General features: G+C 47.5%; 1 protein-coding gene across 2 annotated transcripts in view; it reads right to left on the bottom strand.

The window, feature by feature from the left end:
• SUPT6H (SPT6 homolog, histone chaperone and transcription elongation factor) overlaps nucleotides 1–21,600 on the bottom strand; it is a 30,203-nt gene that overhangs the window by 3,646 nt on the left and 4,957 nt on the right. For both annotated transcript variants that reach the window (XM_055717278.1, XM_055717287.1), the window contains exons 2-35: nucleotides 19,968–20,108; nucleotides 19,351–19,509; nucleotides 19,120–19,190; nucleotides 18,287–18,482; nucleotides 17,553–17,637; nucleotides 16,879–17,152; nucleotides 15,500–15,601; nucleotides 14,865–14,981; nucleotides 14,244–14,333; nucleotides 13,612–13,754; nucleotides 13,201–13,352; nucleotides 12,588–12,686; nucleotides 12,284–12,413; nucleotides 12,023–12,173; nucleotides 11,447–11,601; nucleotides 10,661–10,856; nucleotides 10,176–10,315; nucleotides 9,980–10,097; nucleotides 9,327–9,403; nucleotides 9,015–9,150; nucleotides 8,455–8,592; nucleotides 7,950–8,117; nucleotides 7,305–7,432; nucleotides 6,008–6,215; nucleotides 5,412–5,559; nucleotides 5,034–5,176; nucleotides 4,127–4,267; nucleotides 2,838–3,033; nucleotides 2,465–2,703; nucleotides 2,039–2,152; nucleotides 1,451–1,575; nucleotides 858–970; nucleotides 371–448; nucleotides 116–282 (exon numbers count right to left, since the gene is read on the bottom strand). In XM_055717278.1, the coding sequence (XP_055573253.1) occupies nucleotides 116–282; nucleotides 371–448; nucleotides 858–970; nucleotides 1,451–1,575; nucleotides 2,039–2,152; nucleotides 2,465–2,703; nucleotides 2,838–3,033; nucleotides 4,127–4,267; nucleotides 5,034–5,176; nucleotides 5,412–5,559; nucleotides 6,008–6,215; nucleotides 7,305–7,432; nucleotides 7,950–8,117; nucleotides 8,455–8,592; nucleotides 9,015–9,150; nucleotides 9,327–9,403; nucleotides 9,980–10,097; nucleotides 10,176–10,315; nucleotides 10,661–10,856; nucleotides 11,447–11,601; nucleotides 12,023–12,173; nucleotides 12,284–12,413; nucleotides 12,588–12,686; nucleotides 13,201–13,352; nucleotides 13,612–13,754; nucleotides 14,244–14,333; nucleotides 14,865–14,981; nucleotides 15,500–15,601; nucleotides 16,879–17,152; nucleotides 17,553–17,637; nucleotides 18,287–18,482; nucleotides 19,120–19,190; nucleotides 19,351–19,509; nucleotides 19,968–20,076 (4,806 nt within the window). In that variant the 5' untranslated portion in view covers nucleotides 20,077–20,108. The remainder of the gene's footprint in view (nucleotides 1–115; nucleotides 283–370; nucleotides 449–857; nucleotides 971–1,450; nucleotides 1,576–2,038; nucleotides 2,153–2,464; nucleotides 2,704–2,837; nucleotides 3,034–4,126; nucleotides 4,268–5,033; nucleotides 5,177–5,411; nucleotides 5,560–6,007; nucleotides 6,216–7,304; nucleotides 7,433–7,949; nucleotides 8,118–8,454; nucleotides 8,593–9,014; nucleotides 9,151–9,326; nucleotides 9,404–9,979; nucleotides 10,098–10,175; nucleotides 10,316–10,660; nucleotides 10,857–11,446; nucleotides 11,602–12,022; nucleotides 12,174–12,283; nucleotides 12,414–12,587; nucleotides 12,687–13,200; nucleotides 13,353–13,611; nucleotides 13,755–14,243; nucleotides 14,334–14,864; nucleotides 14,982–15,499; nucleotides 15,602–16,878; nucleotides 17,153–17,552; nucleotides 17,638–18,286; nucleotides 18,483–19,119; nucleotides 19,191–19,350; nucleotides 19,510–19,967; nucleotides 20,109–21,600) is intronic.

The raw sequence follows: 21,600 nt of genomic DNA, 5'->3' as shown, positions 1-21,600 counted from the left end.
GGATGGTCCTGGGACTGGATGTTCCCAGGCTCCCAGCGGAGCCCTTCTGGGATGGTTTCTAGCAGCAAGGAGAAGCCACGCAGCATCTCCTCTCAACAACTTAAGGGACACGTACGTGGTATGCGCTGCTGCCGCCTCCGCTGCCTCCATAGCCATACTGGCTGGATGCCCACTGCGCAGGGGTGGCATTTGGGTTCTGTCCCTGGCCCGTCACAGCAGCGATGGCACTGAACATCTGCGAGGTCATGTTCTGTGGTAAAGCGTTCACTGCACGGGTCAGGTCTGCAAGAAAGACCCATCACGTTAGACAAAGCAGAGCCTGGAGAAGGAGCTTGTATCTGGATTCCAACCAGGAAAGGTCTGCACTGACCTGCCAGGTTAATGTTAGCTGGAGTAGCATTAATGGAGGCTGGAGTCCTGGTCCGACTGCTGCTGCTGGGGGTAATACCTGTGTAAAATACAAACCAAGAGAAATAGATGAGCTTTCCTAGAAGAGCAGCTATTGGCCTGAAACTTGGGATTTGAAAAAGTACAGGCAAGAGTGCTATTGGCAAGATACTACCACGTCACCAGGGAATGGCATGTGCAGGATTGTATGGCTGGGGAGGCTCAGGGAGAGGAAAGGGACAAATCCAGTCTTTGCCCCATGGCCCACTTGGCTGAAAGATTAGCTCTCAGAAAAGCTCCCAGTAGGTCCACAGAAGCCAAACACTTGTGTGTTTCTTTGAAATATCCCACATGTAGAAAGTCCTAGGATACACTTCAGGGACAAAGAACGTGAAATTGTCCTTTTATAACTGTCCCTGTTGTGTGATGCCCAGGAAACAGCCGAGTCACTCAAGTTTTGGGGTGCTCACCTGGAACAGGGTCCTGATAATGATCCTTAAACCATCGGAAAAGTCCATTCACAGTAGGGAAGACCTGGCCTCGGTAGCGGAATCCTTCTGGGGTCACTGTCACATACTCTATCCTGTGAGGAGCAGTGAATGCAGGAGAGCACAAGAGATTACAGGCTGCTTCAGGGCCATATCTGCCACTGTACAGCACCCTCACACTAACAGGTCACAGTCAGAACACCTACAAATTCAGTCAATGGCCGTACTCAAAACGAACAGATAGACCTATCCAAGACAGTTTCATTTTGTTTTCAAACCATTGCTCCAAATACCATGCCTTTCCATGCAAAATCTATCAATCACTGCTTATACTCTTGTGACACTCTGTGCACAGGGCAGTATTGCTTGTAGCAGCCAGCTGGTTAGAAACACAGAAGTCTCCTGGGTGAAATTTACCGCTAGACATAGGTCCTCTACTCTTAGGAGCACAAACCCTGCGTAAGGGGAGGCATGGCTTATGGGGATAATGACAGGGCTGGAAAGAAAACTGGCAGAAATAAGCTGAGGTGTGGTACTGGCAGTACTGAGCTGCAGATGCTGGGCTTGTCTCTCACCTTGGTTTGCCTCGAGGCTGATATCCCAAGAGGAATTTGCCAGGCAGATCTTTACATGCACTGATAAAGTAGGGAATAAATGTTGGCTTCTCTTTCTTGGTCTTTATCAGCAGCTCTTCCAGTTTCTAATTAGAAAGAGAAAGAAGAGAAATGCTCAAGGAGAGCCTACATTTTCAGCAACCCACAGAACCTAACGGATATCTCCCTCCATGCTGTGGTGAGCCCTTCTTCCCCCCAGCCCCGATGCTACCAATCCAACAGGAACCACCAATGACACCGTTTCCGTGCAAGGTTGGTGCACAAACGTCACCAGGTCACAGAAAGCCAATTACTTTCACTGATACTTGCTGACAGGGCAACCCCCTTTGCTACTCTGGTACACTGCTGTAGCACACACCATATTCCCGTTGCTCTCCTAACTCCAGTGCTCCCAGACAGAATGCCCTTGAGACCTGCAGCTGGAAAGCAAATGCCAAGGCCCAAGTGACAAGAGGAAGATCAGAGTTTAAGGCCTGTCCTGAGACAAAGGAATTTATATAAAGCTCCTATATCTCCTACAGAAGCTACCACATCCCAGGACAGGCTTACCTTCTTGTCTCCACCATTGCAGTCCTGGTAGTATTTGTGATTCAACAGGTCTCTGGCAAAAGAAGCCATTGGCTGGACATAGCGAGCAACAATTTCATCCAGGTCTTCAAATTCCTTTGAACAAACACATTTAAAGAGATATTTAGAGTGCGTGATGAGGAACTCTTATTCTAGTATACAGCTGTCAGCCACCCATTTTGCACAGCAAGAGTGGATGCTTTGAGCAACAACAACCCCCATCTCCAAACAACAACAACAGAAGACCTGAGTATTGTCTAAGAATCTGGAGAACAGCAATGAATGTTACTCTCCAACAGTCTGAAAGCAGCTGCAAGGACAGAAAGGCTGCATCAACCTGCCCCTGCCAAATAGGTACTTCGCCTTCCCCACCAGCTCCTTCCCAGGCATGCTCTGCAGGGCTCTTACCTCTGTGTTAATCCAAAGCGTGGAGCCCAGGCTGAAGGCATTCTCTTTACCCTCCTCTCGGACATCCACATGCTGGTAAATCCCATCGTTCACCTTCCAGGTGACAGTCAGGTGGTTCTCCCCTTTGCTACTTGGCCGAATAATCACATCCCCTTGGTCCATGGTCTCCATCATCTTCTCGGCTTGTTTGAAGCTAATATTGTGGAACGACGGGTGAGCGATTACCCTCTTGATGTACGCTAGGGGACAAAGCGGAGTGTTTAGGCTTCCAAGAGGAACTGCTTTGTTGCAGCAATATGTCTAATTGTGCTTACTCTCCTGAAGCATCCTGGGAGGGCTGGCATTATGAGGGAAGAGAAAAATCAAGACTCACTTGTCCGCTGCTGCTTTCTTTTCAGGTCTTCTTCTTGTTTGTGATCTGCTGCCTCAGAGTCAAAGTCATAGTAGGTGTCTTTAGGCAGTTTCCACTCATTGTTCTTATCCATCAGGTCTGAGGTCCTGCAGGTGAGGTCTGCACTGAACTTCTCAATGTCAATCTTCATGATCCTGCAGTGAACGGTCATTCCCACCTACAGGAGAGGGGCAAGCAAAGCTGATCAGCAGCTCCGGCTGATATGCCAGCCTCCCTGCTCTACAGAGCAATCTGTGTGGAGTCACGCTGCCAATAAGGAGGTACAAACGACCTCACCTACTTCAGAGTGATGCAACCTTTAAAAATGATCCTTCTATACAAACCAAAAATCAACTGATCCCCAAGATGAGTAGAATTAAAAGAGATTAAAGGAAAAATGGGCAGTTGTCCAGCATGTCTACTATCTATGCCCCGTACCACATAGAAAACTGCATGTCTGGAAGCTGAGGACAATTAAATTTACTATTTTACATATCTTTAACAATGGGAGAAGCAAAACTGGACCTAAAGATTTGCAAGAAAGCAGTTAAGTCTGTTCAGAAACAGAGTGAAAGATACCCAAAGCACTGCTTCAACAAAATGGGAAACAGAAAATACCACCACAAAAACTGCAATGTCTTAGTCCAGTTAACCGTGCTGCAGTTAACGACTCTTTAAAGAAATGCTGAGAGACCTCTGATCTTACAGAAATATCCATCACCTGCATGGACTGTCAGGGGGACCACAAAAGACAGCAAAGATGTTAAACCTCTATTTTATCATGTGATAAAAATACACGATTCTGTTTCTTTCAGAACCTCGGTCCTTGTCCTGAGCAAGACCAGTAACTCTGATGACCCCCACAAATGAATTAACACAGAAGAAAAAGCCATGAGAGAGGGAAAGTGACCCTTGCATATCCAAAGGCAGTTCCATGAACTCTTTAGAAAGCCAGAAACAAAGGGCAGCTCTGCATTAGAATGCCTTCTGGTCTCCTAAACCCAGACTTTAGCCAGACAATAATAAATCCTCCTGCAGTGCAACACGTTAACTGATTAACATGGTTCTCACCAGCTGCCAAGAGAGATTTGCACTGTGGCAAAAGGACACTAACCAGAACCTGAACTTGCTGCCGATTTAAAGTCCTTAAATAAAAATATGGTTTGAAAAGTCATTTAGGGAAGTGTTATTAACCAAACTGTGAATCTTTGGTATTGGCTCCAGGCTCTTCCAGCTCTTGCTGGATATGTGAAAATCCACTGCTTTCATACCTTCACCCTTTCTTCTGGGCGCTTGACCACCTTATCACTAAGAAATTTTGTTGGGATGAAGCCAGCAACGCCATTATCCAGACGTGTCTTCACTCCAATGGCCTGACCTGGGCAGGAACCGCTGTCAAAGTGGTTCCAAACCTTGAGCAAGGCAAAAGTAAAGGTCATTCAGCATGGAAACAAAATAGCCCCGGCAGCTCACACTCAAACAAGTCTAAAAGCTGTGTCAGCAAACTGGTACAGCCAGCAGAGACATGTGGAAGGGCAGGGGACAGAGGACTTCAATGAATGCTACCCAGTAATGCAATCTTACTACGTCAGTTTTGCTCGGCTTCCTTTGCAACCAGGAAGGTCAGAACATTTTTAGACCCTGAACACAAGCCTGCAGCTAGGGCGGCTTTCTAATCAACACTATAGGGTTTTAAAGTCATGGATTACCAAGTCTGGAATTCAGCAGTGCTTAGAAGAGACCTCAAGTACAGCTGCATTAAGCAGCAGGGAGCCCAGATAAGTTCTTAAAATTGAGAAGGTGGCAGAACAACCTTCTGTTCTCAGTGTCACAGGCCGTTCCTCTGCGTAAAACACAATCCCAGATCATGAACAAGCCTGCTTTATGTATTTGCAAAGAATTGGTCAGCTTAGCCCCAGGTCCATTTCACTCCTAGCCTGGTTCACTAAAATCCATAATGCAGCCATAAAGGACCTGTCAAATCTATACTGAAGCAATTAGTCACAAGTGGAACAGATTGTATTTGCAGCCAAAGGCCACATTCAGATTGGGATCCTGGGGCACTGCAAACGCAATCTTGGCTCTGATACCTTGTCTCCCAAGAACCCTACAAAACCCTCAAGCCCATCAATAGCAGACTCCTGACAAAGGCAGGCCCGTTTGGAGAAGCAGCCCCACCTCGCTGAGCTCTGGAAAGTTATCCTGCTGACAGAAAGGACACTGCCAAAGGCCAGTTTCATCGTTCCGTATTGCCTGGTCGTAGCTTTCTCCTTGTGGCCGCCTGTGGGCTATCCCAGTCACGTTGCAGATGATCATTTTACCTGAGGTGTGATGGCAGAGGAGAAGGAAAGAATGAAAAACTGCATGCCAGCTGCAGGGCTCGGCAGCTCCCTTTATCTAAGGCGGTTGTGCATGAAGGTGTTAGAAGACTACGTGGGTACCAGAAAAGCTGTTTCATGCACACGCAGCCATAGCACCATCACATCATCACGCTCACCAAGATCCCTCTGCCCCACATCCTAAGTCAAATTAGGGTGACAGAAACCAGGGACGTACCTATATAAAAAGTCTCTGGAGTTTCTTTGGTCAGCATATTGAAGACCTCTTCTGTGTTTGGAGAACGGTATGGGGTTCTCAGGTCCTTGTATCTGCAGCTTAGTTCAGCTCGGATGTCATATAAAGTGATATGCTTGTCACCATAGCCCTGCATGGTATTCAAAGGATATAAAGCCATGAGCAGCAGGAAGGAGGTGAGTAGGGAATTCAGTGTAAGTTACAAAAGAACATAAGGAACTTTATACCAGCAAATTTTAAAAAAAGAGGAATACACAGGGTACCATCAAACTCTGGAACTCAGTCACGGGATGTTGAAGAGGTCAAAAGATAATTTCATGTAGAGTACCTTAAATGATCTAATTACTGTCTCCTGCCTCCTTCTTCCTTCAGCCCCAAGTGTACTTTCTGTAAGCATTTACTACATGCCATTGTCAGACACTGAATACTCATCATGGCTTTTCATACATTTTACAATGGCAACAGCTAAGTACTCAGCTCCTAAAATAGATAAGGGTCACCAGCTATAAAACATAAGAAACCAAGCTGGACAGCAGAGCTTCCCATCTGTTTCTCAGCACCAGGAACCCCCACTGCACCTGTCTTTCCAGTTCTTCAGCAAAGGCATCGAGATCCAGGTCTTTCAGACGCTCAGGGTTTTCTAAGATCTCCTCTAGAGCTCCTGCAGGATTAGCGTCCTCTGCCGACTCATCGTATTCTAAGGCATCCACTGCCATTTTTCTTGCCCATTCATAGGTTTCAGGATGGACCCTAGACCCATCTAGGACTTCAATGTAGGAATCAGTACTGAAATAAAACCAAAGCAATGTTCAGATAAGGACTCTGAAAGGTTCCAGAGTCACCTCCTTCAGCTCAGTAACAAAACATGCTGTTGAAGACCACTACTGGCTGCGCGGCTGTTTTGCCACTGCTGCCCTCCATGGAACAAACCACTCCACAAAGGACAGAATGACTTCTTCTTTGCTAAGTCAACAGGAGCCAAAGACAGACATGACAAATTCCAGTCTGCATATCCTGCTCTTCAAAGATACAGCCAGGCATTTTAGATGCTAGGTAGATTTGATCACTCTGCGTACTACAGCTTCCCTCTGAGCACACACCTCTCCACAGTTTCTCTCCTCATACAAATTCAGTGTTGCCACCTGGCAGTGAAGCCATCTGCATCTAGCTGTTTGGATGAGGCTACACTTTGCCCTCTGCATCTCTGGGACTTGTATCCTGCAAAAACCAGGGACGTAGCAGGGTTGGGTCACTCAGCACAAGGATTCAGCCAGGTGCCCTTTCTCAGACTGCTTTTCAAAGGCAAAAAGGATACTGGGCCAGCCCTAGAGAAAGCACGTTTCCAACAAGTGACCCTTCGGTGCAAAGCAGTCAGATTTAGAAACCACATTACTGCTGTCCTCCAGACACTTCTCTCTTGTTTAGTTATCAGTAACCTAATGCTCTACAAACTTCCTAGTATTGCTACTAGTTTCAGAGGTAGCTAAATTCCCAAGTTATTCCTAACGTCTGAAACTTTAGAAAAATAAAACACTGTTGCTAGGACTAGGCAGAAACCAAGCTAAAGCGCACAGGGGTTACTGACAGACATCCATGACAACTACGTTAGGGAACAATTGTTTTATTTTAGTTCCTCTTGACCACCACGAGTCTTTCAAACCATAGCAAGCTATAAAATTAATGTTCTGCAGCTCACACTGCTGTGCTGCCCTTAAGAATCAGATTAATAACCAACGATACCTGAACTTGGCCAGAAATCAGAAGGGCCACACAGAAACTCCTGGGAGTGTGGACTCCATCAAACAAGACTGCTTCAGCCTGTCACTCATGCTAACACCATACCACGTACGACACTGAATGCAACCCAATACTCACCTATCACCCAGTGATGCTGTGTCAATCTTGATGAAGCCAGCACAGTTGATAAACACCTTGGGTCCCATGTGACACATCGTAACCAGCTGGGTCCTGTTCTCCAGACGTGTGTTGTTTTGTTTTAAGATCTGGAGACAGAAGTAATAGTATAAACTTTGCCATTCAAACAGAAGGGTTCTCCACAAAAAGCAGCACGCTGGACACTGCAGTGTTCAAAGCATCTGACATAGTCCTATCACAACTCAAATTGTTGCTCCCTGCCTGTGTCTTGACATCGTATGAAAGCTGATTTCACATGGAACAGCTCCAGCTCTCAGGAAAAGTGTTGGCTTTTTGCCTCGTGTTTTCTACAGTATGGAGGTGCCTTGATACTGTAACAGTGCATCCGTTCCTGTGGGTTCAGGAGCTAGCTAGGACTGATGGATCTGGTGAGCTGCTTGGGTCTATCTCAGGACATTAATCCATGCGTAGCTTCAGGGTTAGGCGCAGTGAGATAACACATACTAAAACTCATGTCAACGGAGCTGTCAGCTGCATCTGGCACACGGGACCCTGACTCATCTTGTATCAGCACTGCCATCGGGCCAACTCACACATTATTGGTGATGCATTATTTTTTGTAGGCAGGGACAGAAACCTCCTTACCTTTAGCAGATGAGTGCCTTTGCGTGGTCCCAGGCCACACACGTACTGCAGCAAAGCCTGGCTGTGCGGGTGAGCAATCGCCCGATTGACATCCACTCCCACCTCATTCACACGATTTATGAATTCACAGTAGAGGGCATTCAGCAGTTCCTCCTTCACCACGTGCTCCTGACAGAAAGGAGAGGCATTAGTTTCACAAGGAGATGCGTGCAACACTTTGCCATAAGCAAGCTGAGCCAAAAATACAACACACTGGCTCTCAGGAGCTGTACTGCACCTCAGAGTTACCCCTGAGAACAGCCTAAAAGCAGGAGGCAAATGAGCTAAAGGAGGTAAAAAACCAAAAGGGGCCACGTAGACTGAATATGGCATAGAACAGGCAAAATTTAGACCAGCTCAACTTGGAATACTTTTCTTTGACAGCAAACTGTCCCAAGCCTCCCAGGACACTTTCTATTGCAGAGAAGGATCTTGCTTGCCCAAGGATCTCACAAGGAAAAGTTACCTGCAGAGGGTGGAGTTTCAGGCAGAGAATATCCTCATCGGAGCTGCAGACCTGGGCAAACTCTATGAGGGGGTCCTGAATGCGGCGAGCAAGGGAGACTGCTTGACGCAGCAGAGGTGGGTAATCCCGGAACTCATTCTGCAAGAGGCCAGAAAATTAGGGAAAACCCTGATGGTGTTTTCGCACTTTGTAGCACAAGTAGCAAAGAGACATCGTGGATTGGAACAAGGGAAGTATTTGGTGCTCTGGGCAAAGGAGAGCTGAGGTCAAAGGCTGCCAGGAGCTCTGCCACAACTAGGAATGAAACAGCATCATTCACTTAGCTGAGCAAGATTCATTTCAGACTACATCAATATCTACTTTGTAAATCTGCTGTTGCTGATGTCTTCAGGGAAGCCTAAATAAGATGTTTTGCCTTGATCCAAAGATCAGTCTGTCACCATCTAGATGGAACACATGAGGCAGCAGATACGCAAGGTAGGGCCAGCGCAACAAATGGAGGATGAGACAGCAGAGCTGAGTGACAGGCTAAGGGATAGATGGAATAACAGAAGGTTCACCTCAGACTTCTTGCTGTTCATGTAGAGGATGGCCAATTCATTGTCCACCAGCTCCACTCCAATAGAGGACAGCTGCTGCCCTTGATCCAGCTCATGAACAATCCTCTTTACATCCTCCATCAGCATCTGAGCATCCCTAGGGAGAGATGACCATGGGGATTGAGGGAACAGTGCAAAGCTGGGTCCTGGAATCACTTAGGGAGATGACCCCAACAGGTTATCTCACACCACAGACAGAAAGAGTGAAATCTGGACAGGCATGAGGAAAGGACTGCAAAGAGACTGGGAAGTGGAAGGAACACAAAGACTGACCTGTTCTCGCCTGCAATTGTCACCACATGAGGCTTCTTGTTCAAGAGGAATTTTTTCAAGGTTTCAATATCCTGGGCCTGGAAAGGCAAGCGACAGGTCACAGTAGAAAAGCTAGAGGGTTTCTGTACTGAGCTAGCTACCAGTCCTGGTTCCTATTTCACAGGGCAAATCCTCCCCCCACTGCCACTGACATGAACACAACTGAACGTCTTTTCCACAAGCCAGCTTTGCAGCTCAGGACCACCGTAAGGACAAACAGGAAAGCTCTGCAGAGGAAAGACTGATGGCATCACACTCTGGTGTTACAGGAAATCAGTGCAAGTAGGGAATGGAAGTCAAAATCCTGACCCAAGCTCCAGCAGGTCCCACAGCCTTTTGCTATTATAATGTGATCAGGCAAAGGGGAGAAAAATTCAGTAGCTGCGACCAAAGAAGCTCACAAACCCCCAAACAGCATAACTCAGGAATGGCAAGGCCCTGCCACTCCCTTGTGCCAGAACAATTACAGATTGGGAAAAAGGCAGTATTCTTATGTGCAAGAGTGACAGCAAGCTGTCTTCAGATTGACTATTCCCTCCAGCCCACAGTGGATTGTACTGTACCAAAAGCGAAGTGCAGACATTCATCTTGACAATAGCTGTACAAAGGCTTACCTTCTTTTCCCTCTCCTCCTCACGCCAGGCATTCCTTCTCTTTGTGAAATGCGGCAATCGGAGGAAGTCTGTAACCTCACCCTCTCCATTAACAAGGGCACAAAACACAGGGTGGTCCCTGCCAAAAAGAGATCACTCAGACATGGAGGACTGCTGAAGCTGTACATGCATCCAGAGGCAATTCCCTTCCTCCTACCTGGCTGAGGAAAACGCAATGCCTAGCACCCGAATCCCCTTCCCTTGGTTTTCATCCATGAAATCATCATCTTCCTCCACTTGCTGATCAGGACGATATGAAGCTACTTTTAGCCAGTTGTACAGTTTCCGACTGCAAGCCTGGCAGAACAGAGAAGAGGGGAGAGGAGTGAGAAAATCCACTGCAGGTGTTTTGGCATAGCCCTTCTCCGGAGGGAAGGTTGTGGACTGCTTAAGGCAGCAACCAGTATATTCTGCCAGGATTGGGACAAGCTCTCCAGTATCATGGAGCCCATCTTCCCTCCCACTGGGATATTTGCTCTTCTCTCCATCCTCGGGAAAGTATCAGACTCAGACCCCTGCCTGCCTTCTCCTCCTTTTCAAGAGCCTGTGTACGGCCTGTCAGCAGCTATCCCCAGCACACTGCAGGGCTGTCTGCACCTGTAACCCCAGCTCTGACTCAAACCCACCCGTCCCTTGTCTCACCTTGAGGACATACTCCTTGGCCTCCACCAACAGCTTGTTCTTCAATTCCTTAGCCATCTGCACGTAGAGGAACTGGTTGAGGGATCTCTCAATGGCCATTGTACGCTGCCGATTCCACTCCTGCACCTGGTGGCTGAACTCATCCCGATAATAGAACTGTTTGATTTCCTCAAAGTATGTCTGGTCACTTCCGTAACTGCAAGAAATGAGAGGAGGAGATACAGAAGGGCTCCAGACGCCTGCACTGACACCACCACTGGCAGATTCCTGCACAGGGATGTAACAGCAGCACCTCAGATTCAGGGAGCTGCCTGGAAAATTTAGAGAAGAGCCAATTCTCCCATCAAACACTCCTTTATCTGCAAAAGATATGCTGCTAGACAGATCGCAGCTGAACGCAGCACAGAGAAGCCTGATCCGTGCAACATGGGGCAGCCCACAGCCACTCCAGCCCATCCATAGGGCACAGTGTGGCTACTCAGATGTGCAGGGAAGAAAACAAGAAGCACACAGCAAAGATGGCTGGGAAACAAGCACTGCCTTTCACAAAAATCCTAAAGGCTTCAGAGTTTGCCTCCAAATGAATAAGACAGATGTCAACTAAGGTTTTCATTAAGATGAAGAAAAAAGCAAGACCCTGAGAGGCTGCTTGACTTCAAGGTGCGGGAAGCCATCAGGCCATGACTTCCAGGAGCAGTCTGGGTTACAGAGCAGCTCTAGCAGCGTGACAGCACTGGACGCATGAGCTCTGCCAAGGCATGGATGGCAGAGCCAGTGAGGACTCACCCCTCCACTCCTTTCATGTCAATGCTGATATCTATAGTGAGCAGCGCTTCCTCCTCTGCCAGGCTCATTTTCAGGAACTGGTCATCTCGCAGCTCCTTCACAGGTTTGTTCTTCAAGTATTTAAAGGAATAGGCATAGTGGGCTTCATCAATATCCTGGGAGAGAGGAGAGACAGTCAGCAGGCATGCTGGGCACTCACAAAGAAAGACCCTTCTGTTTACTGCAGCAGACAATGGCTTTTATTCAATACCCCCTCACCCTTACGCCTGCCAGTCTGCATTTCCTTCCCCAGCAGGACACAGTGGAATTCGTTCCCAGTCCCAGAGAAACAGAGACCATTCCAATAATTGAAGGCAACGTCTCAACAGCAAGAATCAGATCTGCTGAAACTCTGAGACTAAAAATGCAGCATGCTGCTGAGCTGGCCTCTGCAACCACCCAGCTCACATGCTGCTCCAAGATTTATTCATAGTTGCCGCTGACATGGGAGAAGTTTCCAGATGCAAAAATGAGCATTTTTATGTTATTTAGATCCTTCCCTGAGTTGACTCATGGAGTCAGAGCTCCCGTCCTTACCTTCTTCCCCTTTTTGGTTGGTGAAATGTTGACTTTAGCTCTTTCTTGGAAAGTCTGTCTCAGGACCTGCCTGACCAAAGGCTCCCTGGCTATCTGCAAAGCCACCATGTACCGGGCTCCTTCCAGCACAGCTTCAGGGCTTGGGAACTGACTAAAAATAAAAAGGCAACATGAAGGTTTAGGGCCTGAGAATGCCCTGAGATCCCCTCCCTTGTGTCACATCCGCAAGATCTCCAAGGAGACACCCTCCCCGGCACTGACCTACACACATAATCCTTGGCCAGCTCCAGGGGCTCTGCAGGGAACTGCTCTGTCTCGTGACGCTGGTAACTGTCTCGGAGATTCTCTCCAAATTGCTCAGGTGTCAAACCAAACTTCTTAGCCAGGCCATCTGGTAAATCAAAAAACCACCAAAACCACACAACACAAAAACAATGAGGACAAGGGTACTGTAGCTTACACGGAGCAAAACTACCAGTCCTCCTTCTACAGGTAAGCCACACCGCCCAGCAAAGCATGCGGGCTAGGCCACTGCAAGCTCAGCATGACAGAGTGCAACGCTTACCCAGCCCAGCTGTTTGACAGATGGTGTACATATCCCGACGGGAAGCCTGCTTCAGCTCAGGCCCTTTCTGCTCATCATCTTCTGCATCCTCCCCTTCACCTATGGGAAGGATATATTTAGCAAGGCCTCTTTACAAAGGCATCCACACAACTGCAGCGTGTCAGGAGCACAGCAAAGGGATTAAACACAACCTACCATCATGCAACAGAGTCCCTAAATTCCACAAACACACCTCAAAGGTCACAGTAAACCTTAAAATTTTTCAGGTTTAGAAAAATACCCTGAAAACGCTATCTTTGCAGTTTCACTCTTCTGCAGTTTTAATAGCAGGATCTCTGGGCTGCACATTAAAACACACATCAAAGTGGCTGATACTTGCTTTGGCCCCCACCACGAGGGGTGGTATTCAGCCTACTGGAAAGCAGCACCTTGTGCAGCAAACTGAAAATTTTCAGAGATGCCTGGAAGACCTGGGATTAACTTGAGATAGAAACTAACAGTAGAGATGCCCTGTGCAAACACACGGGCTTTTCAACAAACTTTCTTCCTATTCTTTTGAACCAGGATTTTCAACCAGCCCACAGTTAGGAGACTATCAAATCTGGGGACAAACCTTCCTCCTCTTCACCATCCTCTCGGATACGCTTTTGCTTCTTTCGAGCAGCCTTGGCAGCATTCTGCATCTTGGGGATGTCTCGCCCATAGTACAGCAGGAAGTGATTATACACGTCCTTCAGCTCGTCCATGGACTGCACGTCCTTCAACCTACGGCACGCAAAGCCAGCTTGTGTCAAAGCAAAGCTGAGCTGTAGTCAGAGCACTCAAGGAACCTGCTCTGGTACAGGTCAGGCAGAAGGAGCGCTTGGGCTCATCTTCCAAAAGAATTTTAAATATTTCTCATTACTGGCTTTGTAGAGGCTAACGTCAATGCACTGCAGCGGCCAGAGAGCCTGTGCTGTTTGGGCAAGCTAACACACGTTTTAAGTTGTTCTGGAATGAATGTAAGAAGGTCATGGCACCATACCTCTCCATGTCAGTAGTATCCAGGGCCCTTATGCCATCAGCCAAGGGCTTGTCTGGGTCAGCAGAAATCTGTTCATATTGATAGGCCTGCATCTTCTCAAACAGACGTGTCAGGTTCTGCTTGCGGATCTTCAGCTGAGTCCACTAACATGAGAACAAAAGAACTGCAGTCAAACTTACCATCACGGTGGGTCACATCTGTCTCTTCCCTTCCCAAATAGGGGTTCCCAGGATCTTGGGATATTTGTCATATAAAAACAATCATTGAAATCTTCACCCACAGTTGAGCCCAGATATGAAATGTGGCAGATCTCATCTCGGAGACGGATTATATTAACAGAAAAAAACCATAAATCAAGATTTGGATCTACCTGATGGTAGAGAAGAAACCTGCACTCCTTGCAGGAAAAGTCACTGCACAAGAGGAACTCGGTGAAGGGGAAGGACTGTTTTGAATCCTCTTTTGTCAGATAACCCTTTACCACCACACGGTAACAAATGTACAAAAACACAAGGGTAAGAAAAGCACACAAGGTCTCCAAGGCCAAAACAAAATCTGCTGACAGTATCAATGCTAGGTGAGAAGATATGCTAAATGTTGATGGGATGATAAGCAGTGAAAACACTCCTCACCTTCTCATCCCATTGCCAGACCTTCCACAGATCATTGATATGCAGCTCTGGCTCCACATACTCCTTTCTGTAGAAGGCGATGAATGGGACCTGGGTCAAAAATAAGACTCATTACCACCATGCTGTGGCAGCCAGGAGTCCAGAGAATCCTCCTGTTCCATGTGGGAGAACAAGCTAATGGAGCAGCAGCGTAGAATATGCACCAAGCCACACCCCAGCCTTTAAGACTGTTCCATCAAAGAATATACCACATAGACCAAAAAGCTTCTGCAACATCAGGCAACACGTCAGAGAACAGGCTGAATGGACTGACCAAGGCTCAAGAGACTCTGAAACTCCTCCACCTCATCTAGCATCAATTTATTCAGGATCAGGGAAATAGGACATCAGCAGCACCACCAAACAGGCCTTAAAAACCTGCATTGCCACAGCTCACATCAGTTGAGCTGCACTTTCCAATGAAGCACCGTTTTGTCACAGGAGAGGCAACCAGGTATGGTATCTCAGCCCCTTCTAGTTTGCTGCCCCAAATGCTTCCAGCAGCCCCTCAGCTAATCCTGCCTGGATAAGGAGACAGCCACTCAGACCTCATCTTGGCAACGAAGCGGAGTTGTAAATTACCTCAAAATGCTGGTTCCGCATGAAATTCAGGGCTTCTTTAATCTTCTGGATGGTGCTGGGCCCCTTGCGGCTGAAGCTGCTGCTGGCTTGCCCACGGTCGAGGTAGTCAGAACTTTCCTAAAAAGAAGAAATGTGTTGTGTTGATTGTATTTCTGAGCTGACTCTAAAAGACCAGCCCAGGCTACAGCTGGAAAACAGTGGTCCTTTTTGTTAGCTGGGAACGCAGGCTTAGGTACACACTCTGATTTTTTACCACAGAAAAGCATCCTAGCACTGACTGGGCTTAAAGGAAAACAGAGAAGCAGCACCTGGCCAAGGTAACAGATGGTGTAAACGCAGATCATGGCTAATACTAATTTAGCCCTAAGTGCACGCTGGCTCAGAGATTTTTCAATCATCCTTGACAATTATTCCTGCAAGTTCTCCGTGTTCCTTTTTTGTCCTGTTTTATAAATACAAAAATGAAGACACCTGCATGTTAAATGACCTGCTCAAAACCAGAAAACCAGAAAGAAAATTGTATTGGGCACCACATTCCTCTCAGCAGACTCCTGGAACAATGTCTCGAGGCTGGAAATCTGCAGCACCTTCAAGTTCTCTTAGGACAGAAGTCCTAGGCATAGTCAGACCTTTACCTGCAGGGAGATGGTAGGTGTTGCAAATGCATTCCTATAAATCCAGTCAGCTTCCTCTTCCAGCTCATCATCTTCAGCACTCTTCACTGGGATGGATCGCAGCTGTGAAAAGGCAACAAGATAAGTAGAGGCACGTGCAACACCAGGGCTCGCACTACCATGTTTTCAAGAAGCCTGGAAATTATTGTTTTGAGCTCCAGGTTCCCCCCACACCCACAGGGCTTTGCTGAGGATAGCCCTGCAACGTCTGCAGCTTCTGAGCGCACAGGCAACTGCACCAGCTTTACACTAGGCAAAGGCAGCTAACAATTCTGCCAAAGGCTTGTGGAAAGGCTTGCAACGGTGCGAAATCTTTTGTGACAATCAAATTAGGGTACTCCCAATTTCCTACCAGACTCCCAAACCCTCTGCAGTTACATCCTCTGTTTCAAACAGTCTGTGCCTGTTCTAGCCTTGTTATCACTTTTCTTCCTGCAGCCACAGAAAAGCAGAACATAAAGCAGCTCCAAACCCTCTCTGGGCATTTAGTCTCAGCCACTTCTCTTGCAGGAGGCCTGCTCTAACCATCATTGACATCCATGAAGATCACAAAGTGTCTGAATGGGCCACATATGGTCAGAGGACATTACAAACAGCATTCCCTTGTGCTGTGCACGCTAGCATGGGAAAAAAGGTCCTTCTGAAAAGCCGGCAGCTTCAGACATTCCATTTTACAAAGGAGGGTAACAAGCCTCTGCACAGAATTACATTAACATATGCTACAGGGAGATCAACTGTTCAGTGAAAATCTGAAAAAAGGGTAAAATTAAGACAAAAATCCAAGACACCAGAATGATCCCTAGCAGCACAAACCGGACTCGGTGTTGACAGCAGCATGTGTCCCGGTCACTTGGATTAAAGTGGGTTACAGAAACACCTTGTATGAACAGTTATGTGTTGGCTGGTATACAGGCAGGCTAGAAACCCTGTCTGGCACCGTATCTCTTGCTATCCAGAGGTACGGCTGCAGGGATTCCAAACAGGATCCAGCATAAAGGACATCTCAGCAGAGCACAAGCCCTGCACCACTTCCAGGAGTGCAACGCTGGCACCCAGTGGCCAAAGAGAAACTTGGACCAGTGCTAAGCCCGGGCTTACACGGCTAGAACAGTTCACAACGTCACTGGTATGTCCGAATGCAGAGCTTTAGCCTATACATTTGACAGATGGAATCTTCAAAGAAGAAGGGGGGAGGGGGGCGGAAAAAAAAAAAAAAAAAAAAAGATGCCAAAATCCAGCCAGCAGCCAGGTGTGAGAGCTGGCCTGCAGGTCCCAGGCCTTCTGTACTCGGTGGGAGCTGAACCACTTTCTGCTTGCACACTAGCACCCTCATCCCTCACCTGGAATCTCTCAGGCATGTCTGTCATGCGGATCTCATTGTCCTGGTCTGTTAGGTGACTGCTCTCCAGCTCACTGGGCTCATACATCTCAAAGATGCTACGCCGACTGACGCGCTTCTTGGCAGTCTTTTTGGGTCGTACACGGGTCTCCCCTTCTGTTTCTTCATCCTCATACTCGTACTCCTCCTCCATCTCCTCATCATACTCATTGTACTTCTCAAACTCATCATAGTCAAAGTCCACACCAAAGATTTCCTGGGCTTCCTGCAAAGCACTGGAAGGCAAAAACTATCCTTCAGCCTCACTGTGCAGTTCACCGAACATCCTTCTAGCCACACAGGGGAGGCCACAGCACCCAAGTCTAAGCTTATCATGGATAAAATGGAAAAAAAAATCATCATGGACAGGTACACAACTCTGAGTTTTACATGCAAATACTTCTCTTCTAAGGGACTGGTTTTGGTATCCCTGTAAAAAAATCCAGGGGAGAAAGGAAGGAGTCAGACATTTAAGAAATTACAGACTAAAAGATCCGTGTTTAAATTTACCAGGTTCCTTTTGGGGAAAGAGACCAGTGGTATCCAACCACAAGCTGAATCACTCTGCAGTTCCAAGAATCAAGTAAGCTGAGCACTGTTTTCAAGGCTCCAGGCAAATTTCCAATCAGTACTTACGCATCTGTGTATCCTGGGAGCTTCTTTCGCCATTTTGGCTTCTTCAGAGGTTGTCCATCGTCATCCACAATGAAGTCATCAATGTCTGGACATTGAAAAATGATTTAATGGTCAGAACACTCGCATATTCAGCTGGTACCTCTGACAAAGCTCAGTTCAGCCAGCGCAACTACAAGCCTCCACCACAGGCTTTGGCTGCTGCTGGCTGTCTGATGGCCACGGCATCTACACCAACCTCAGACATTCCAGGCACCTGAACCACAATAACAAGCTAGAACAAACTTCCAGACACAGGCAAAGCCATCTGGCAACATCTGCAGCTCAGCGCATGGAAAATGCAGTCAGAAAAGGCCTTGCTGCTTTGGACAGCAAACTCTTGAAACTCTTCCAGTATGGCACTAGCAGTGGTGACAGGCTGACGCTGAAGAGAAGTAGGGCAGGCATGTGCTGTGCTGCTAGGTATCGAACAGTGCCTTGACTTCCCTCCTTTAAAGCATTTCCATTCTGAAGGCAGCTTAGAGGAGACGTTCAACACCTCAGCACTTGTAATGCGCTACTGGACAAATCAGTTTAGACAGACAAACTAAACCTGCCACCCAGGAATGTTTAATTGTAAAGATTGTACTAATCAGACCAACAAAAGCTTTACCACAACAGCTCAAATAAAGTCTTAACTTTGTTCCTGTGCTTCAATCATAGGACAAACTTTGGATGAATCCACCATCCATACTCACCAGATTCGTCTTCTTCCTCCTCCTCTTCCTCTTCTGGTGGAGCAACAGGAGCTTCAACAGCTTCCCCTCCTTCCTCGCCTTCACCATCCTGAAAGATTTCTTCAGCAATGGCTTCCTTCTCATGTTCTTCCTTTCCATAGTCTTCTTCCTCATCATCCTCATCATCGGACATTTTTCGCACACGTCTGAATTTTTGCTGCAAGCAAGATGGCTTGTTAGTGCCCACAAATCCTGGCAGAGACTCAAGGCTCAGTGTGATCTCTGCCAGGCCAGAACTGCACTTCGTGTGCAGGCACCCGAGAGGGAGCAGGATGGAGCCCAGCACAGCACAGGGGAGAAGAGCCACCCCCTGGGGACCTGTGCTACGGGTATCGATGGGGCACAGCGTGTACACAACGTAACTGCCTGCTGAGGACTGCACCGTGCCCAGGCCTGTGTCACCTGCATGCTGTCACCACCAGCGGCAGCCTGGTTGATGTGCCTCCAGCAGGGAGTGTTACAGAAGGAGCTTTAGAGCCCATAACAGCCTGCACTGACTTTGAGGTTAGCTCCATGCAGGAGAAAGTTAGAAGAAGATGGGCTCCTCAGACTGTCCGGCAGAGGTGGGGAGGGAGGAACACAGCAGATTTTAGAAACAAGAAGAGGTCTGCATACTCTAGGAAGCCAGTTCTCAGTTGCCTGGGCAGGGACAGACCCTGCTTCCCTCAGGCACTCAGCTCTCCCTTTCCAAGAGGGCAGGAGCAGATGGGAGGCACCACTCACTCTCTCCAGACAGCAGCCCACCCTCCGTCATCACACTACACCGTTAACAGCAGCATGAGAACACAACTCACTCTTTTGACTTTAACACCCAAGTTCTCTTCAATGAGGTCAAAATCATCATCCTCCAGACGGTCATCAAAAGCTAAGAGAAGAGAGCAAACGTGAATTACACTCTCCTTTTACTAATCTGGGAACAGACCAACCAGTGAGAAAGGTATAGCTCACCCAGCCCACGCAGACACCCAGGGCAGAGGAAAAGCATTACCCCGTGGCCTGCTACGAACAGTTATTGTAAAACTTACTCCGCTTTCTCTTTTTGTGGCCAACGTTATTCTCAGAGTCTCCAGAGTCACTGGCTTCTTCCTCCTCTTCCTCTTCCTCATCGTCATCATCGTTAATGAAACCTTTCAGGTTCCCCTGCTCATCTTGATCATCAAGATTCTCCTCCTCCTCTTCCTCATCTAGGGTAGAGAGCAGCAAGCATTAGACATTTACTCATTGGCTGAGACTCCTTCTTGGCTCTGTGCAAACAGAATCTTTCTTCACACTATCCACACAGGGAGTTATAACTGAACACTTCTACTGACACAGAACCCAGCCAGCTGCTTGTGCCAGAAGCCCACTTCTTGTCTCGTGGTCTCATGCTCTCTCTGCAGAGGGAACAGGTGGAGAATTCCTCTGCTTTTACTGTTTACTATCAAACCCACGGGGGTGAAGCAGTGTATTTTCTATTGCCAAATACAAAAACCACCTAAGCACTTGGAGGAAGGGAAGCACTTAAACAGCTGAGATTATCGACTACAGATGGCCATGCTATTATAGCACAGTTATTGCTCCATCTGCAGAGTCACGGGATAGAAAATAGAACAGCGAGGCACACAGATAATTGAGCTAACTCAGAGCAGACAGGCAGACTCACCATCCTCATCTTCTTCTACAAACTTCTTGGTTACTCTAGGCACAACCTCCCCATCCTGGTTGTACTCCTCCTCAGACTCCTCTGCTTCACTTTCTACAAAGTCAGACATGGCCGCAGCGTCTCACACACACTCCACAGGAACTGGGGAAAGAGGAGAGACATCCATCGCATCAGCTGAGCCAGCTGTGATGGCAAGCACTTCCCCCTACTGGGTTCTGGAGAGAAGAGAGCTAAGGCAAGAGGGTTTCAAATTATCTATCCAGGCCATGAATTACCCAGTGTCCACCTTGCCTAGATGTCCCTGTCACCAAGGATTAAGCAAGCATGAAGACAGTAGCCAAGTGCTGCTAGCTCCTGTCAACCCATGTCTCAGCGAGCAGGACAGGACCTGTCACAGCAGCATTCATTACACAGCTGAGCTCCCAGCTGTGGCTGAAATAGCGCAGGCAGCCAAAGCCCTTCATCCTGCCCATACCCTCCCATGTGGCCAGGAAAGCAACCTCATGCTGCCACCAATGCTAGAAGGTGTTGGGCACACAGTCCAACCAATTAGGATCTTAATATGATTAATCCTCATTCAGTTAATGAAGCCAGGGCAATCCGGTAAAAGGGCCTTGACTGAATTGCAGTTGCAGGCTGTCAGCAAGGCTCTGCGGAGTCCAGGGAGCAAACAGGCGAGAGGCCTGGGACGTGCTGCCAGGTCTGGGCTGGGGGCTGCTGGCTGCCCAGCTCCACCGCCCCATGCAGCCAGAGCCGCAGCCAGGATGTTCCAGGCCAGGAGCCTCCGTCCAGAGATCATGAAGTAACAAGAGACTACAGAAACAGGGTGTTTTCTATAGCCAGAACCATTTTTTTTTTTTTCTCATTTGATGTTTTTCACCAGCTGGGGTTTCTGGAAGCAGTATAAACCAAGCTTGGTACAAAGGAAAGCGTGTCCATAAAGACACAGCTCAAGTTCTGTCTCTCTGAGCCTTCCACTTCTTGTGGTTACAAAACTTCAAAATTTTCAAAGGCTTTGGGTTTAGCTCCTTTTTACACACACCAAAGTAACAGAAGCTTACAAAAGTCAGCTCTAAGAAAAAACACGTCAATTCCTCAAACGGCTGTGAAGGTGAAAATGCTGGCCCAGGAAGAAGTACCAGCCTTTGGGAAGGTACAAAAAGGAGCTCAGAGAAGGTGTCAGATCTAAAGCCAAAACCTCCATGTTAAATTACATCTGATGTAATTTAATACACACACACACACACAAAAAAAAAAAAAAAAAAAAGAGAGAGAAAAAAAAGATGAGAAAAGATTTCCATATGCCAAAGAACGATACCTAAACAAACACACTTCAAAGCGTTCCCATAATCGTTTCCCCACTGCAAACAAACAGCTGAAGGAAATCAGTCCCATATGGGACAACCTGATCAAGGCTTTGCCGTGACACTTCTTGTGTGCGGGACTTCTTGTTCTGCCCAGAGATCTATACATCTGGTGGCCAATACAACCACTTAAGAGAAAATCAGGGACTTCTCAGTTAAATTAAAAAAACAAAAACAAAAAAAACCCCACCACCAAACCACCAAAGTGGAAGACCCATCTTAGATATCTTTTAAGTCTTCAAATACTAATAGCTCCAAAGGAATGTGTC

Source organism: Falco cherrug, chromosome 1 (assembly GCF_023634085.1).
Source record: "Falco cherrug isolate bFalChe1 chromosome 1, bFalChe1.pri, whole genome shotgun sequence".
Classification (NCBI taxonomy): Eukaryota; Metazoa; Chordata; class Aves; order Falconiformes; family Falconidae; genus Falco; species Falco cherrug.
This window is presented reverse-complemented; position numbering and strand designations above follow the sequence as displayed.